A 17482-nucleotide genomic window follows, 5' to 3' on the forward strand; every position below is an offset into this window, starting at 1 on the left:
GCAAGTATATCTAGTAATTATATTGAGGCATAAATTTTCGGCGCTAAGCCGAGTGCCAACTGCCATGTGCCGAAAAGTAATTTGGAGTTTGGAGCGAAAAGAGTTGAGGGCGTGGAGCGCAGCAGAGTTCAATGGAGCTGAGTGCAATGCCCTGCTTACAACTCTCAGACAGACGGACGAACGGACTGACAGCGACGCTCTTGTTGTCGTCTGTGCGCCTGTCTTGGTACTTATCAGAGTAGCCAAAAATTCAACCCCCAAAAAGGATGAAGCAACGCCAGCAGAGACGAAAAAAAAAGGGCGCCCAAAAATTTTGTGTGTGCAGACAACTAAAAGCTTTCATGAGAAACTGCGAGCGAGAAAGCGAGAGAAAGCGTAGAAAGCGGAGCATGCAGGGTGGCCACTGATGATTAGGGCAGATGTCGAGCAAGCAACTCCTTTGTGTGTGAGCGACAGAGACAGAACGAGACGAGCAGCAGCAGCAGCAGCTTTGGGTGGATGCTCACTTTGGGTGTCGCACTCTGCCCACAGCTCTGCAGCTGCAGCAGACGTCTTTATGGCCAACGCCGTTGTTTTCCACGCTCGTCGCTGACTGTACTTTAGTCTGTCCTGCTGCTGCTGCTGCTGTTGCGCCTTAGCCTGGGCAACTTTCTGTTGCTTGCAGCTGGCCAACTGGTCCAACAATTGATTTGCAAAAATGCCTCTGGCCTGTTGCCGTGACACTTAATCCCCCAGCTCGTCTTTATTGAGGCGCCAGGCTTGGAGAGAGAGATATCACCAATTACTTAGCTACAATATCCAGCGGCGTTGTCAGTGGCAACTCTGCCAGCAATTAACACAGCCGCTTGGCTCGAAGAACAAAAGCCAGATAGATCATTAATAAGTTGCTCGCCAGCGAAAATTTGCAGCTTAAATATTTGCGCTGTGGCAACAAACTGTGTGACTAGCAAACATGAAACGTGCCCCAGCGCCAAACCGCAAAAAGAGTCCTTGCCTTTGATGAAAAAGGGTTCTCAGGCGAAAAACAAAAAGTAAGAAAATATTTTAAAAAAAAGTAGCAGAACAGCTTGTCAAATGATGCGCGCGCGTTTTGCATGTCAAAGCGTGCTAATAGCACATGAAGGCTTAAGGCTCGGTTCGGCTCGGGTCGAAGAGGTCCTGTCGAGAGTCGATAGCTGTTGAGCCCCTTTGAGCAGTTTGCGTTGACACTTGACTTTAAATTGAGCACCTCAGCACTCAGTCACCCAGCCCCGCCCCCACCCACTGGCTGCTGTCGCCAGCATCATAAATATGAATTACGTGTAGAAAAATTCTTTTTGTGCCACAAAGCTCAGAAATTTGCTCAAAAGTTTAATGCAATTTATACTTTTATTTTTTATTTTTTGGTTTTTCTTCAGCTGCTGCTGCTTTTGCTTGGGTTTTTTGTAGTGCAAACAAAGGCCAGGATTTAGCCAGGACAAAGTTTAGCAGCCGCTTAGCTTACAAAATGGCGGTGAGCTGGCGCATTTAGAGGCACGCCACGTTCCTGCCACAACCCACAACAAGACTTAGCCTGCCTGCCTGCCCAGGTGGCCAATACAAAACTGCAGTTTTGGAAGCTTATGAACTGGCGCATTAACTTTGATGAGACTTTTATTGCAGCGCGAGCGCAATGGCTAACCAGAGAGCAAAAGAGAGCGCCGAGGGGGGCAGCTCTAAGCACTCAACCGCGCTAACAACAACAACCACAGCCGAACCATTGTAAAAACAACAACACCATGAGCAACTCACTGAAGCGCCTTGACAGTCTTGACTGAAGTTGCAAACTGTAAGCTGCATGCAAATGCCTGCATCTCATATAAAAGCAATCAACATAAGAGATCAGCGTCCAGAGTCTGGTGTACACCTCCATTCCGCCTCGACTCATCAAATATGCAGCACTTGGCCAAATAGTTCAAACGCTTGACAGCGACGACTACATCAGATATTTAGTTACAGCAATATATTGAAGCATAAAGCTGAAACACACAAAGTTTGCTCTGCTTAAATATGTAGACAATGGGAGATTGCCAATTTTTTAAAAGTTACAATTGACATTATAATACTAAATTAAATATAAAATGTATGTAAATTGAAAGCCCTGACTGATTTTAAAACTACAAAGATTTTGCTTATTTATGTATGCAAAATGAATTAATATGTTAAGTACTTAAAAAATATTTTAAAGATAAAAAATATAATCAAATAAAATAATTAACTATTAATTAATTCAAAATATGTTAATGTGTCGCGCATTTTAGCTACAGTATTGGAAAATTTACTATTAATAAAACAAATCTGTCTGAAATATCCAAACAACAACTTACCTATATATATATTAGTATTGCCAAGCAATATCATATGATTAAATGTTCAACATTACCAACCTAAGCTATATTTAAAATTAATTTTTTTTAAATTGCTTGTGGCAAGTAAATGAAAATCTCGTAAGATTCTGTATTAATTATATTAATTATGATTGAATATTGTTATATTCTGAGCTTTCCTTGCTCTATAATTTATCATTTATAAATTATAGCTTATAAATCAGCAAAATTCTTGCATTTATATAAACCACAGATAAAAGATATTTGTAGCAAAAAACCATAATAAGTTTTATAGAAGTTAAAAAAAATATCTGCGACAATTTTCATGAGTAAAACTGACAGCAATTGGAATTTTTAATACCAATTGTTTCTCTATCACTTATACATTTTACTGATACTAAATGCTACATAATGTAAACATAATTATATACATTTTATTAGCATTAAGCTGAATCAGAAATATAACGAATATCTTATGGATTTATATTGCGTCAGTCTGCAGCAATAAAATCAAAGCGAGTTTAATGAAAACATTCACTAAATGAGTGTTCCCAGAAGAAATATAGCGCCAATGAATGTTGTTGGCCGTTGCATTTAAGCTTAATAAGTTTATAAATTTAAATTGAAAGCGTAGAGCGCCAAAAAAATGCGAAAAAAAAGAAAAAGTTGAGGCGGTCAATGACTTGATTGAACGATTGCAGCTTCCTTTGCAACCCTCAGTGACCAAAGCGTATCTCTGATTCACTCCAGACTCACACAGACACAGACATAGCCTAAACAAAGATATGTATGTGTGTGTGCATAAAAAACATGCAACACGACAACATTTTTGTTAATGCGACGCGCGGCAAAACTTTTGTCATGTTTTTTCATATTTTTCTTGATTTCTTTTATTTTTTTGGGGCTCTTGTTGTTGACTAATTTAGTGAGCGGAGTTCAATGTATTTCATAAATTTTCGACTAAGCGCTCAAGGACAATGCTGCGTTTCAAATAAACAAGCTGAAGTGTAGTGCAGCCAACTATGGAATACACTTTGGCAAGAGAAGAGCAGCAGCAACTTAGACAGAGAGTGGGCGATGGATGGCAGGGAACGTCTAATTGATTTGCTTTGATGAATGTTACATGCTTGAGTGCAAGTTTGATATACCCTATACTATAGCAAAGTGTATAAAAACAAACTCGCTATACAAACGTATTCGAGTGTGTGTGAATTTATTGAAAAGTGCAGAAGAATTGAACCCCAAAATGTGCTTTGGCGCGATCGTTGACTTTGAAGCGGCGATGAGGCTCATCTCGAGCGGAAGTCATAACGGTCAATCGGCAAGAAGAAGCAGCAAAAGAAGAAGAAGCAACAGAGAGACACAAACTGCGGCCATGCTGCAAGTTTAGTGATTTATGTTTGTGTATCGTCGTCTCAGGCAGCTGGACTAGGGACTAGGAGGAGAAGGCCCAAGAGCTGCTGCTGTTGGTGGTGCTGCTAGCGGTGGTGGGTGAGAGCAACTTAGCACCCGGTTGCGGTTGTGTTTCTGCTTCGCTTAGCGCCGTCTCATTGGGCGTCTGCTCGCTTTATGATCATTCGGCTGAAACACTATGCCCCACTTGAGTTCCCCCCGGCACTTTCTGCGGCTGCTTCCCCTGCCTCCCCTGCCTCCCCTGGCTGCTTGCGAATTTCATTGAGCGTCGAGTGTATCGGCAATCAGTAATTAATGGCTTTGTCAGTTTGCCCAAAGTCTCCACACAGCAGTGTGTATATAATTTTTTGTTTTCTTTTTATTTTTTTTTGCATTTTGCATTTTGTCTGCGATCCTCAAGCCAAGAGTTTCAACTTCTTGCCCCGCGATCAAATGCTGGAATTTTGTTGATAGCGCCGCCAAAAACATCCTGCTCTTGTGTTGTTGTTGTTGTTGTTGTTGTTGGACTGGCTATGTCTGCCTGCATTGTTGTTGTAGCCTCAATTGTGTTTGGCATTTTGCAAACGTCTGCACGTCTGCATATCTGACTCTGACTGCGGCTGGGGCCACAGACTGCGACGGCGACGGCGACGGTGACTGCGAGTGGGGAGCGGCTTTGGCGGTTCGAGAGACAGAGACAGAGAGAGAAAGATACGCTAAAGCATTTGCTTGCTATTTTTAATGTTGACACGTTTGAAGATCATTGACTTGCCTTGCCTTGCCTTGCCTTGCGAGGCGCAACAAACAGTAGACGGTCAATGTCCACTTGCTAAGCAGCCAATGTGCTTGGGCTGGGAGGGCGGGCGGTAGGCAGGTAGTGGGGGAATTGGGGCAGGGGTTGTCTCTCAGCTAAAGGGCATGGGTGCAATGGGGAAATGGCAATTTGAATTATGCGCACAATGTGTTTACAGTCTGTGGTTCCTTTCCTGGTGCGATGACAGGAGCAGTCCAGGAATCGCGCCAACCCAAGCAATTGCGCATCGATAGATCAGAGCAGCGCTCCCCAGATCACAACTTGCTTATAGAGATGTCTGTGAATGTAAAGAATGATGTTATTTCAAGTAATTAAGCGAAGAGAAGGAGGGGAGTGCTTTGAACTTCATAGATACTTCTTCATATAAATAAACTAAGCAACGTCTTGGATTTCAATTAATTCATATTTGTACTTTAATTTTCAACCATTTTGTTTACTTTTATGGTTAAAGATAATTTTAAAGGCAGTTGAGCTTTTGATATAACTTTAAACAAAATACACGAAAGTTTTTCCCCACGTTCTTACTGGATTTCAATTAATAATTTAGTTAAATTCTTATCAACTTTGTTTGGGGTAACACTTAAAAGAAATTTAAAAAGCAATTTTTATTGACTTATATAATAAAATTATACCAAATATATTTGAATAAATTTCAAAGTGCCTTTGATTTCAATTAATAAATGTTTGTACTTCAATTATCAACAACTTTGTTTACTTTTATAGTTAAAGACAATTTAATTGGACGATTTCTACTTCTACTATAACAAAAAGCATACACAACCACTTACTTCATATTAAATTAATTAAAATATGTACTGTATTTCAATTAACTTATATTATAGTATTTAATTCAATTTTCAACAACTTTGTTTAATGTAACATTTAGTAATTTAATAAGCAATTCTAGTGTATCAAAATAATAGAAAATGTATAAATGCTTGCCCTATTTACTTAGTCGTAAATAAAAAGAAGTTAATTGGGATTAATATTTGGATTATATATATATAAAAGATTGCTCACCCCTTATTTAATATTAAATCAAGTGGAAACTGCCTTAGCTTTCAATTAATAATTATTATATTTAATTAAATTTTGTAGCAACTTTGCTGTAACATTTCAAGGTAATTCACTTGGTTTATATATAAGGATTATACAAAATATTTTGGTTGCTCTCCACTTATTTACGCTAATCATTCTGGCCAAACAATTAGCCAGAGTTTTGACTGTTGCCGCAAAATCTGCGGCTCTGGCTGGGCTTTTACTTTGGGACTAAAGCACTGACAGCTTGACATGATGCACAACGCCTGTCATAAATCTCACCTGGGCTGGCTGTGCCGGCACTTGAGAGAGGGGCACGCCGACGTGGCTGGCTGCTGATGCTTCTTGGTGGTCAAAAGGAGCTCAAAGAAAAGTGCAAATCACTTCATTACGACAACTCTTACTCTCTCAAGTCTGAAGTCTGACTTTGAGTCTCTGTCTCTGTCTCTGTCTCCGACTGTGACTGTGACTGAGACTGTGACGGTGCATGCAACATTGTTGCGCAAGTCGCAAGTCTGCTGCACATCATTTGGCATTAATGGTGCCCCAAGCACAAACACAAACACAAATAGCAACAACAACAACAATGGACAACGTTTGCTCTGACCCGCAAAAAGTTCGGAATTTCTGCAGATCGCTGAGGAGTCAAGCGCGGGCATCGCAGGTTCAAGTCAGGCGAGCGTCTGGGCCTGCACTCTTTAGCTGGAAAGCAAAGAAACAAAATGCATACATATATATTTAAAAAAAAAAAAAAAATGTCGTCGGCGTCGTCTTCATTCTCTGATGTGTTCAGATATGCGCTTTGCAACATTGTTGCATGGGAATAAAGCAAGTTGCAAGCTGCAGAGGCTGCTGCTGTTCCTCGAGCTTCGCTTTAGTTGTGTGGGTATTTTAATTGAGTGCCACATGGCTAGATCGCGATTGCGCACTCTCTGAATGGATTATATGCCTTTATAATGATCACATTATGAGCAATTTTCGTTAAAGATCAATGGCCAGCCAGGCAGCTTTGCTGTAATTTTAATTGCTCGCATAATTTCCACAGTTGAAGCGATTATGCCGCATTGTCATAGAAAGCAAAACAAGAAGAGAAAAAAAAGAGCAGAGAAAACGCCACACACACAACAGAAATTCAGCCAACAAAACGGCCAAGGCAATGGCCAACAAAATTGTGTTAAGTATTTACACGCGCGTTGGCCATAAATGACAGTTAAGAGTTGAGGGCTTAATGGTTGCTCTACCAACCAAACAGATCTAAACAATCCGAGAGTCGAGATGTCGACTCTGCAGCTGTTTCATATAAATCTAAAAAGGAATTACAATTATCTTTTGTGCTGGTGAAATTGTCTAAGCAAATTTCAATTAAATTAAAATGCCTTTTGCACTCGGATAGTTTCCAGTACCAGGTTATAGAGCATTCCGCAGATTTTATGCGCCCAACGAGTTGAAACCAATGAGCGAACGCAACATTTAAGCCAAGCACGAAATAAATCTCAAGAGTCACACACACACACATGCACACACATGAACACCCAGAAGTATTAAAAACAAACAACGACCACAACAAATCATAAGCAACAACTTGTGAAAAATAAATTGAAAGAGATACTGCGCATAGAGCGAACATGTTGCCACAATGGACGAGACAAAGTCATATATACATTTCATTATTAAAGCAAAGGTGTCATTGCAGGTGAGAAATGGGAGCAGCTGCGTACCAAAACAAAGGTTCAAGCTAAACTACGCACCTTGCTCTGTAAGAAGCTAAAGCTGGACGCAGACAACTTTTAAATGCACTTTGACTAGCGAATCAAAAGAGATAATTAGAAAGTTGTAAATGGCAAAAGCTAGAGAACAATATAATCTTTCATTTCAATTTCTTATGCATCGGCAAAATATAATATAATAACTAAAGGTGGGCAGCACTAGCAACTAAGGCCATCAACTCCTTTAGCGTAGTAAGTTCGATTTATTTAACTTTGTAAGTATCCAAGCCTAGTGTATATATTTTATGGGGAAGATATCGTACAAACTTGCACACAACTTTAGAATACCCCTATGCATTCTATAAAAAATATATATCAAAGTGTATATAATAAATGTATAATAAATAAAATGTCGCCGTACAAATTCTATGGATTAATCTCATAGAGAGAACTTTTACATTTTATACATATGTATAAATATAATAAAAGTGGATATATTTATTATTGTACTTTCTAGCTACGAATAATTTATTTATTACTCAGCACTGGCAATAAATAACTAATGGATATTTGTTTAATACAAATTCTAAATTTTGTATTATGAACAGCCGAACTGGCGCTCATAAATCAGTATCTGATTAGTTGTTGGGCAACTGAGAAATAATGAAACACTCGCTATTAACATTGTTGAGGATCGTAAGCTCTGTTATCGCCATGACATTCCTAAACCCCAAGGCCCTGCCCCACTCAGCCCACAGCGCCCAACCAACACCCCAATTCACGTCAGTTGCAGGCAGTTGCACAAGTAAACAATTACCTAAAAAAAAAAAAACAAAAAACAAACAACAAATGCCATTTTGTTTGCCTACGTTATGGGGGCCGCGTTTTCATGAATGAATTTATGATTGTGCCCAGAGGGCCGTCGTTTTGGGCCTGGGCCTGGGCCGCCCGCTGCTGCTGCTGCTGTTGTGGCTCGGCATTGTTTTTGTTTTTAGACTTATTATCAAACACGCACACACATTTACACAAGCGCAACTAACAATTTGACTTATTTTGTGCTTAATTTTGTCGTCACACACCCACAACACCCAAAGCTTGGACCTGCCATACACTTGGGCAAATAAACATTGAGCCAGGGTAGCTTGGAGATAAGCATTAAATAAAATATGCGTATCTTTGCAAGCGCAACAAAGCGTATCTAACAGCTGAGCGCATCCACTTTTAACGGACTGCTGTCTCTTATTTTTGTTGATTCATAAATTATAAAACTTCACCACGTATTCAAACGTTTCTTTTATATTCGTTTGCTGTTGTTGTTGGAACTCTGTTCAATTGCTCGTCGAGCATTTATACACATAAATTATGTCAGGTTATAAATTCTCCTCGAAAAAATTGTTTAATTATAAATTATTTATTGCATTTGATATGCGTGCCGTGCCACGCATTTCAATCAACAGTAGCTACAATCTTTAGCTCACGCTAGTGCTAAACAAGTCATTAGGACCAACCGGAAATGCTACTAATTGTAAGTGCTGCCTTCCCACGTTACCAAATCGAGCGGAACCACAAACTTATCTAACCCACTACTGAACACAAAAGTAACCAAAACTTTTAAATGCCTCTGACAGCTGCTTAGCATTTTTAACTAATGGGTAAACCACGGATCCAAATTCAGTTGTGAAGAACACTTGCCATGAGAAAGTTTCAGTCAACCCAATTATAAGCAAAGATATAAATATTTGATGGCTGATAAAACGAATTAGTTGAGCAATACAAAAGAGTAAGACTAAAACGCAACGTTTAATATACGGAAGTGAACTTAAAGTGCTGATTTAAAATTTCTAGAATTTTCTTCAAGACTTGAACTTGTATAAAAATGTTAGCGCTATATGCTTTGTATTTAATATTGCTGAATAATTTTTTATTAACTAGCGTTTGTAATTTCCAAACACAAGCTCTCAACTCTACTTACACCTTTCGATATTTGCTGGCTGATAAAACGAATTAGTTAAACGATACAATTTAAAGAGTAAGATCTAAACACAAAACTTAAAATACGGAAGTGAACTATGTTTAAAAATTTCTTTATTCTTTATATACAATTAGGTTAATGATTTAAAGTTTATATCTTTTCATTCAAATGCTGCAATTCCCACTTACTCCTTTCGCTCATATATAGCGTTGCCCATTAGGAGCAACTAAAACGGCAACTGCTACTTAAATGTGCCATAAAAATAAAACATGAACCTGCTTTAATTAATAGTTTAGCTCGCTGCAATGCCAATGCCTCAGTTGACAAATAAAAATCATGGCTGGGGGCATGTGGGGGGCATGTGTATAAAAATTTCCAATCAAAGCAAGCTCAAGCTTTGTGCGCTACGTACCCATTAGAGAGTAATGCAGGCGTGCAGTCGTGTGGCCGTTGGGGCGTTTGGGGCGTGGCTGCAGCTAAAAAGCAGAGCTAGCCATTTAATGGCTTGTCTAATATCCTTTAACTGCCGTCAAGCCATTAAAAAGCATAAAGTCATTTAGTAATTAATTTTCATGTTGTGTCCCCTGGCCATGGGTGCTCAAGCTTAAGCTCTGGACCGCCCCGCTCCAGAATGGGGCGCGGCTCTTTAAGCAATACGTGGGTATTAAACCACCACAAGAGCATGCCGGCTGTGGTGCTGCTCCTGCTGCTCCTGCTGCTGCTGTTGCTGCCTCTGCTTTCAAACTGTAAAACAACATTTTGCATTTTTGCCTCGTTTGGCAAGTGCCAGGCGTAGTCTCCTACTCCTCTATACTATATACATATATGTATGTGTGTGTTTGTGTGTATGTGCACTTTGAAAAACGCGCCAAACATGTCCTACCTCGCATAAGTTTCCAGTGCGCACGTCAGGATGCCGCTGGCGTTGGTCAGAATGCAACGTAGCGAACGATGCCGCCAATGCTTTCATTCCAGCTTCCAATACTACGAATTTTTACTACGTTTTATCGATCCAAAAGTTGTTGTTTATGTACACACACACGCACACACATACATATATATCCTGAGAGTGTATCCTGTGAATACACACAACGCAGCTGGCTGCTGTACGCCCAGTCAAAAGAGCAGAGCAGAGCCGAAGAGCCATGGACTTCTATGAAATTGGAGCCGACGAGCAGGCGAGTGGGTGGAAGTGGTTGGGAGTGGGTGCTCTGCCACATCAAAAGAGCACTGAGCGGGATGCTGGCGCTCTCGTTTCACTTTCCACTTGATTCCTTGCGCTTGACAGCCAAACAGAGCAACTGTGGGCGGCCAATTGGGCGTTGGGCGTTGGGCGCTGGGCGTTGGGAGTGTGGGCTTGGTGCTTGGTGTTGGGTTAGCAATGTAATTGTGGATGCTGCACTGCATGCACAGGCTGAAAGTGGCGATGGGACTGAGTTTGTAGATGCGCCTGGCATTCCCTTGCGGCTGCCACATGCTCGGTCTCTCACTCTAACCCTCTCTCTATCTCACTCTCTTTTTTGCTCTATTGCTGCAGCGCTCTGGAGTGAAGTCGCGCGTCGTTCATTGACCTCTGATGTCAAACAAAATCGGCGTGCACTTATTATATGGCGCTATGGGTTGGGAGTTGAAGTTCCCATACGCTAAATGCAGTGTCCAGCAACCAACGTGGGTATGTATTGTTTACATTTTGAGCTCAGCTTGTTACATGCAAAATTTAAATATGAATATTTTCAAAGTTGTTTAGTCGATCGTTCAACAATTCGGTCGCGAATAACACAGATTTTTATAGGAATTTTTTGCATTCTGCAAGCGAAATGCGCACAAAAAAACGAGTGACGGAAAAAATAAGAAACGGCTTTCATTTGAATTTTCAAATTTGCCGCCAACGGCGAGCCAACAGTTTCTTTATTTTGTTCGTTATGCACTGCTTGCACGCACTGCTTGGATGATACGTGCTTACTTTTGGTATATACTGTATTTACAACTGCTTAGGCGCCTAATTTAAATTTGAAAGCAGCTCGCTCAGTAGACTGACGACATTGGCACCGAATTTTCGCAAGTGTCTTCATCACTGCAATAAATTTACATAAATAATTAAAATACTGAAATTGACTATAGGCTACTTACTTATTATATTCAATGCGACGCAAACAGTTTTGTATCTGTTGATTTTTTCCAATGAGCGCATAGAGAGCTGCGAATCCATGAAAAGCTGTGCAGATGCAAACGGCATAATTCAAATGCGACTTCTCTCCGCGATAATAATTGAGCGCAAATGAACTCACAAAGACGAACCAAGTGAGTCCAGTGTAGGTGAAAAATTTCCAAAACGAATTGAGGCGATTGCGTTCCATGGACTCGAAACTCTTTTCTGCCTCCAGATCGGGCTCATCGCTTATGCAGATTAGCGTGAGTATATAGAAGAAGCAGTTGATGGCACAGGCAATAAAGATGGGTGCATAGAAGTAAATCATAATGCTCCAGTTGCGAGCTAGAAGAAAAGATGCTGAGAAATTACACATACGCCATGTTGTTAACTTACGATCGAACCAACAAGTGTCGGCGCCAAAGACCAGCCTGGACTTGTGATAGCTAAAGCCTACAAAGAAAGACCAGCCTATGGCTATAAGTACAATAGGTCCAAGAATCATCCAGAACATGAGCTTAGTGAGCACGACGCCTTGAAAGCTCAGAAACAATTTAAACGATATGAAGCTCAATATATAAAAGGAGAGCACCAGAAACAGCAAAGTGAAGCTGGCTGCAAATCAATCAATAAATTAAGCATTAAAATTTATAAATATTAAGGTAACACATACGTAGAATGCGACAGGCGGCTGTTGACAGATTGGCCGGATTGTGAAGCGTCAGATGCGCCAGCAGGGCATAGCCAAAGATAACACAAATGGTGTAGGCCTTGATGGCAACGCCATAGAACGAATTACGCATACCCGAGCAGAGCAAGTGCACGACCAGCACTATAAACATGGATATGATGGAGATGAGCAGACCTGTAAGCAGTTAGCAAAATGCTTAAACACATGGCTACCAGTTTTAGTTTGATCTCCTCAATTTGCTGCTAACGAGCTGCCAATCAAACGCTTAAGCACCCGAAGCGCGAAAAGTCAAACGATTATTTTTATTACAATAACAAAAACATTTCGCGTGTATGATGCTTATTAAAAATAACTTACATATAGCATAGGTCCATTCGCGTACGCCCAATGAAAAGCGCAACTTCTCGGGTGCGCAGGCCAAGGGCTGCCAGCTCCAGCTGCGGTCAGACGCTAGTATCGGGGTAAAGCAATAGTGCTTGGTAAACAGCAGTTGGGCATGAATAATGGAACCATTCTGCATGAATAAATATGAGTATTTAATATGAGCAATTGGGCAAGGGGCCTACCTCGTATAGAGTCCAGTTCAAGTACTGCTCATCCTTGGTGACCGCATTCATTTGCTTACAGGGCGCTTCAATGTGGACGCTAAACTGCGCCGTCTGCTCCAGCTGCAGCTGTGTGCCATTGCTTAGCTCAACAGTCATGTGATTATGACCAGGCGGCTGTGGCTCAACCAATGCCGAAACGCAGGCGTGTTGATGAAGATCATAGAACTGCTCCGGTGGGCAGCAGAAGCGCACGCAGGGCTTTTGCTTGCAGATACACGCACGCAGATGCGTTGGAGCCGGCACGCGTATGCCATTCTCTATGACAAAGTCATAGGCTGTGACCAGCTCCTTGGGTATGACCATCCAGTTGTGCACATAGCTGCTGTTCATGGAACTGTCCATGGCATAGCTGCCTGTGATGTTGATCGTATCGATGAAGGCGCACGGATGACGCCCCTCCTCATGTAAATAAAAGCTGCACGTGCAGCGCTGACTCACTGAACAAATGACGCCCAACGCCAGCAGCCAAAATTGTGCCAAAGACATGATCTCTGCAGTTGGAGGCGTTAAACGATTTCACATACAGTTCCAATGTTTATGTTGTTTGCGAAATAATAGAAACAATACACACACGCACACAACTGTAAACACAAAGCACTTGATGATGTCTCGGGAGGCGCCGCCACAGATCATCCGCACCTGGCGCAGGTTAAACTTGAACTGTGAATTTATTTCCAAAACCAAATGCGCATGGAACGAAACGGAATATCCCGGCGGCAACCACACTGACACACATATTGCGGCTGGCCTTTTGTTTATAACAAAAACGCAGACAAATTAAATAGACAAAATTATTGGCCAAGGCATAGCGAACTGCAGACTACACTACGCTGCTCCTTTTCGTAATGTTACAAGCGCATAAAAAGCAAAGATAATGAACTCATGGGCGTAGCCAGCAGCAGGAAATGTAGGCCAACCCTTTCAATTAATTCAAGAACTGTTGAGTCCAACACTTCTATCTATAAATTTTTGACATTAAAGAACATTTAATTTGAAATATTTAGCTTAATCAACTTTAAATACGTTTTTGTAATTAATTATAAAAAGAATAGAAAATATGTTAGTTTAAATGAAATAAATAAATGTAAATCGATTTTTGTTATTAAAATTCTATAATTCTTTTAAGACAATTTTTATTACAGTCTTTTATAATTTTTATGTTACGCCAATGGATCATTGTAAAAATTGAATAAGAATAAACGGAAAATATAATGACCATGCCTTAAGAAATGTTTAATTTAATTTAAGTAGTTTATTGGCATTATCTTAGATGTATTTATTTACTTTAATAAATATATTTATATTTGAGCTTCACTGTAGCGAGTAGCGTCTTTGCAATTCGTTAAACTTGTCTAGAACTTGCGAATATGCTAAAGAACTAAAATAAGCTGCAAGCTTTATAGACATGAGGTCGTCAGCTAGGCAATATACAGCTCTCTCAATTGCGTCATTAACGGCACATTTGTTGCGTGCCACTTGACCAGGTGTTTGGGCCGTTCTGAGCCATTTGATGATTGTTTTTGTTGTGCATGTTCTTTAGTTTCTTTGCTGCTATACGTCATAAAAAAATATATAAAAAATGAATAACATTTTTATATTGATCAAAGTTAATGCAGTCGAAAATGTTAAAGAGTTTAATTAGATGCATGCTCTGATATTTAATAGCAGCGATAAATAAACTCAAATGAATTCATTTGCTTTAAAGTGCCATAAAATCGCAACTACAAAATGATTTAATATGCATTTCCCTCCGACATTTATTGCTCTGATTGTTTTGCTTTGCAAACTTAACTAAACGAAGCAAGGCAGCTTTTGTTTTAAATAATAATGCTATATAGTATAACGAGTCTTAATAGTGCACTAATTAAGTAAAATACGTCATATATAAAAAGTATACGCAGTGTAGACCACAGTTCAATTACAGTGATGTCACGGTTGACTTGTAGGGCGAGTCTATGGAAAAACGTTGGCATTATAATTAAAAACTGTGACTGCAGCTTGAGCTTTACTCACCCGGCGATTTGAGATCACCCTTCTCATCGAATTTATAAACACGCGCATTGATAATGCTCAAGTCAGTCTGACTGGATTCGCTGCAAGCACAAAATTTGAATTAAACTGGCTAAGCTTAAGCGTTTAACTTAAGATACTTACACATTAATGGCCCACCAGGAGCGCACATGCAAATTCTTGCCGAGCAGCAGCAAAAATCCAGCTATGGCCAGGCCGAGTATGCAGATGCCGCTCCAGAAATCAATGATGATGAAATGCTCACGCATGCGCGCCATGATGCAGACAATCATCTCACGTGTCCACACGGAGAAGACGCCAATTAAATAGGCTGTGAAGGCGTAAAAACTGCAAAAACAAAATAAAAATCAAATGTTAGTTGCAGTTGAAGATCTCCGAAGAGCAACTGATCTTTGCTTTACCATTTACTTGCCAAAGATCTGATCTGATCGGTTTTTTTGTAAAAAATGCAAAAGGCAGACAAATTAATTTTTCAAAAATTTATGACACTTAAGTAAATTAAAGAGTATCACGTTTTTAATTTAAATTCTAAACTCCCTCAATTGTCAGATTAGAACATTTATTTTTCCAACTACTGTTCATGTGTGTTAAGCGAGTGACTACTGTACTTACTGCGTCTTCATGATGCGCAGCTGTGTGCCCAGCACATATTGCGTATCCTCTGGCAGTTTGTAGATGGAGAAATAGGCTTTGAGACTGCAGCACAGGCTGAAGATCAGCAGCAGCATAATCGGCCCATAGTAGTAAATGAATATGCCCCAAAGTCTCACTGTTGAATAAATCAATTAATATAAGCAAGTTATTGTATGCAAAGCACTTACAATCGAACCAGCAGTAGTCTTCGCCTATGCCTGGCTTTAGGTGCTTAGGCAGCTGCGAGTCCTGCGCAAAGGATACAAGAAAACGCAGAGCAATCACGCAGAGCAGGGCAATGAAGTAGCTCAATTTGCGCACCCAGCTGCGTATGGAGACGAGACGGAACTTGAGCAGAAAGTCAAAGCTGCAGATGGCCAGGTAGACAAAGGATAACATAATACAGAAATAGGCGAGGAAACCTGTGAAGGCAACAAGCATGAGCATGAGTGAAGGCAAACAATGGATTGGAGTAAGGAGTAGTTACCAATATTGCGGCAGGCTTCGTGGGAAAGATTCATGGGATTCTTGAGCGACAAATAGACGAGCAGGGCGTAGCCCACAATGACAGTGAGCAGATAGTAAATGATGAGCTGGCCATAGTGACTCTTGCGTGCTTCCTTAATGGAGCCCAGCAGCGATAGTATAAATATATTGATCAATATAGCAATAATGCTGCCTGCAATACAAACATTAATCAATAAATAATATAGTATAATAGTTAAACTTACATATGGCATAGATCCAAACTCTGTAGCCTCGCTGAAAGCGTTCGCAGTTGAGAGGCGTTAGCTGCCACGCCTTTTTGTGCTCCAGCAGCGTAAAGCAGTACTCATCCGTGCTCCAGAGCCGCTCATCGCGTGCCAGGCTGCCATTCTCATGCAGATCCCATTGCCAGAAGCTGTCGTGCTTCTTGTCCACGAACTTGTTGCGACATCCGAGCTCAGTGCGCACTACAAAGTGATCGCTGATCTTCACCTGCGACACGCTGCGATTGCTGTGGGTGAGCTCAATGTGTGCCACTTGATGGGACAGCGCGGGCTTGCTGCAGTTCCAGCTCTCCGTGTTGAACACCAGCTCGCCAGGGCAGCACATGCTAATGCAGGGCTTCAGCAAACAGACGCAGCCGCGCAAATGCTTCGCTGCGCGATACTCAACGCCATCGATCACCTTGAAGTTGTACTCGGCGATGAGATTTGGCGGCACCAACACGCCTGCGTAGGAGTAGGAGCCATCCTTGAGGCGCAGACCATCGGTTATGTTTACAGTGTCTGCAAAGTTGCAGGGAAATTTTCCACTCGCTGTCTCACTTTTTGTGCCTGTGCTTAGCATAAAGCCAACGATCAGTAGTGACGCCCACATGTTGAGATTTTGCTAATTGTTCAATTAAACACCGTTGCGGCTGTAAAATCGCGGTTTGTTTGCTTTTAGTTGGTTGTTGGCTATGGTAATTGTTTTGGCTTTCAACTTAATTCTGCACGCCTGACGTCACGGCGACGTCGGCGTTGGCGTTAGCGTCGACGCTTGCGCAGCTCGAGAATTAAATAAATAAACACTGGGCGAGACGCGATCCGACCACAATCCGATGCTGTCCCAGCGTTTTGGGCGACACACACACACGCACACCAAGAACAACAACAACAACAATCGAATAACAAAAAATTGACAACGACAATGGATAAACGACGCTGACGAAGTCTAAAAACGGCTATGATTGCGACAACAATTCCAACAGAAATAAGTTTAGCAACAGCAGCAGCGTCCGCGGTAGTTAACTCTACTCTTCACTCTCTCTCTCTCTCTCTCTCTTTGGTTCTCTCTGTGTCGCATAAAGTGCCGGCTAGCCGCAAAGCACAACCATGCCGGGCGAGAATAAAAAACAGACTAACTGATTAGTCAGTTCAAATCAGTCGCCAGACCCCAGAACTCAGAGCACCTGGGTACCAAGTCTCACAACGCTTTCGATTGTGTGTCGAATTGGAATCTCCTCATTCAAAATTCACGCTGTTGGTAAGCTCAGCAACAGCAACAATAAGCACACAATCTTGTATTGAATGCCCACCCAACTAGATATGAGCGCGTGACTGAGATCGTCTGCCAAGT

At 41.1% G+C, this 17482-nt stretch overlaps 2 protein-coding genes across 2 annotated transcripts; both read right to left on the bottom strand.

Annotated features, from left to right (window-relative positions):
* Nucleotides 1–11156: 11156 nt before the first annotated feature.
* On the bottom strand, nucleotides 11157–13298 carry LOC108599192 (probable G-protein coupled receptor Mth-like 8). The gene is made up of 6 exons (XM_017985988.2): nucleotides 12674–13298; nucleotides 12465–12621; nucleotides 12090–12281; nucleotides 11813–12031; nucleotides 11398–11761; nucleotides 11157–11341 (listed from the first exon to the last, which is right to left on the bottom strand). Exons 1-6 carry the CDS (start codon nucleotides 13199–13201, stop codon nucleotides 11293–11295), a joined length of 1509 nt encoding a protein of 502 aa, XP_017841477.1. The 5' UTR covers nucleotides 13202–13298; the 3' UTR covers nucleotides 11157–11292.
* A 1156-nt stretch (nucleotides 13299–14454) lies between these two features.
* LOC108598827 (probable G-protein coupled receptor Mth-like 9) lies at nucleotides 14455–17236 on the bottom strand. The gene is made up of 7 exons (XM_017985579.1): nucleotides 16111–17236; nucleotides 15867–16058; nucleotides 15568–15801; nucleotides 15359–15515; nucleotides 14870–15073; nucleotides 14729–14808; nucleotides 14455–14668 (listed from the first exon to the last, which is right to left on the bottom strand). Exons 1-7 carry the CDS (start codon nucleotides 16739–16741, stop codon nucleotides 14634–14636), a joined length of 1533 nt encoding a protein of 510 aa, XP_017841068.1. The 5' UTR covers nucleotides 16742–17236; the 3' UTR covers nucleotides 14455–14633.
* Nucleotides 17237–17482: the final 246 nt, after the last annotated feature.

The sequence above is a fragment of the Drosophila busckii genome, chromosome 3L, assembly GCF_011750605.1.
Source record: "Drosophila busckii strain San Diego stock center, stock number 13000-0081.31 chromosome 3L, ASM1175060v1, whole genome shotgun sequence".
In the NCBI taxonomy this organism is placed as follows: domain Eukaryota; kingdom Metazoa; phylum Arthropoda; class Insecta; order Diptera; family Drosophilidae; genus Drosophila; species Drosophila busckii.

Excerpts from the sequence above, each read along its gene's own strand:
- LOC108599192 (XM_017985988.2), bottom strand. The coding sequence starts at position 13,201 with ATGTCTTTGGCACAATTTTGGCTGCTGGCGTTGGGCGTCATTTGTTCA. Across the intron at positions 12,622-12,673 it reads TGAACTGGACTCTATACGAG|AATGGTTCCATTATTCATGC; the intron begins GTAGGCCCCTTG and ends TTATTCATGCAG. Across the intron at positions 12,032-12,089 it reads AGCCGCCTGTCGCATTCTAC|CCAGCTTCACTTTGCTGTTT; the intron begins GTATGTGTTACC and ends ATTGATTTGCAG.
- LOC108598827 (XM_017985579.1), bottom strand. The coding sequence starts at position 16,741 with ATGTGGGCGTCACTACTGATCGTTGGCTTTATGCTAAGCACAGGCACA. Across the intron at positions 15,802-15,866 it reads CGAAGCCTGCCGCAATATTG|GTTTCCTCGCCTATTTCTGT; the intron begins GTAACTACTCCT and ends TTGCCTTCACAG. Across the intron at positions 14,669-14,728 it reads GGGTGATCTCAAATCGCCGG|ACTCGCCCTACAAGTCAACC; the intron begins GTGAGTAAAGCT and ends GTTTTTCCATAG.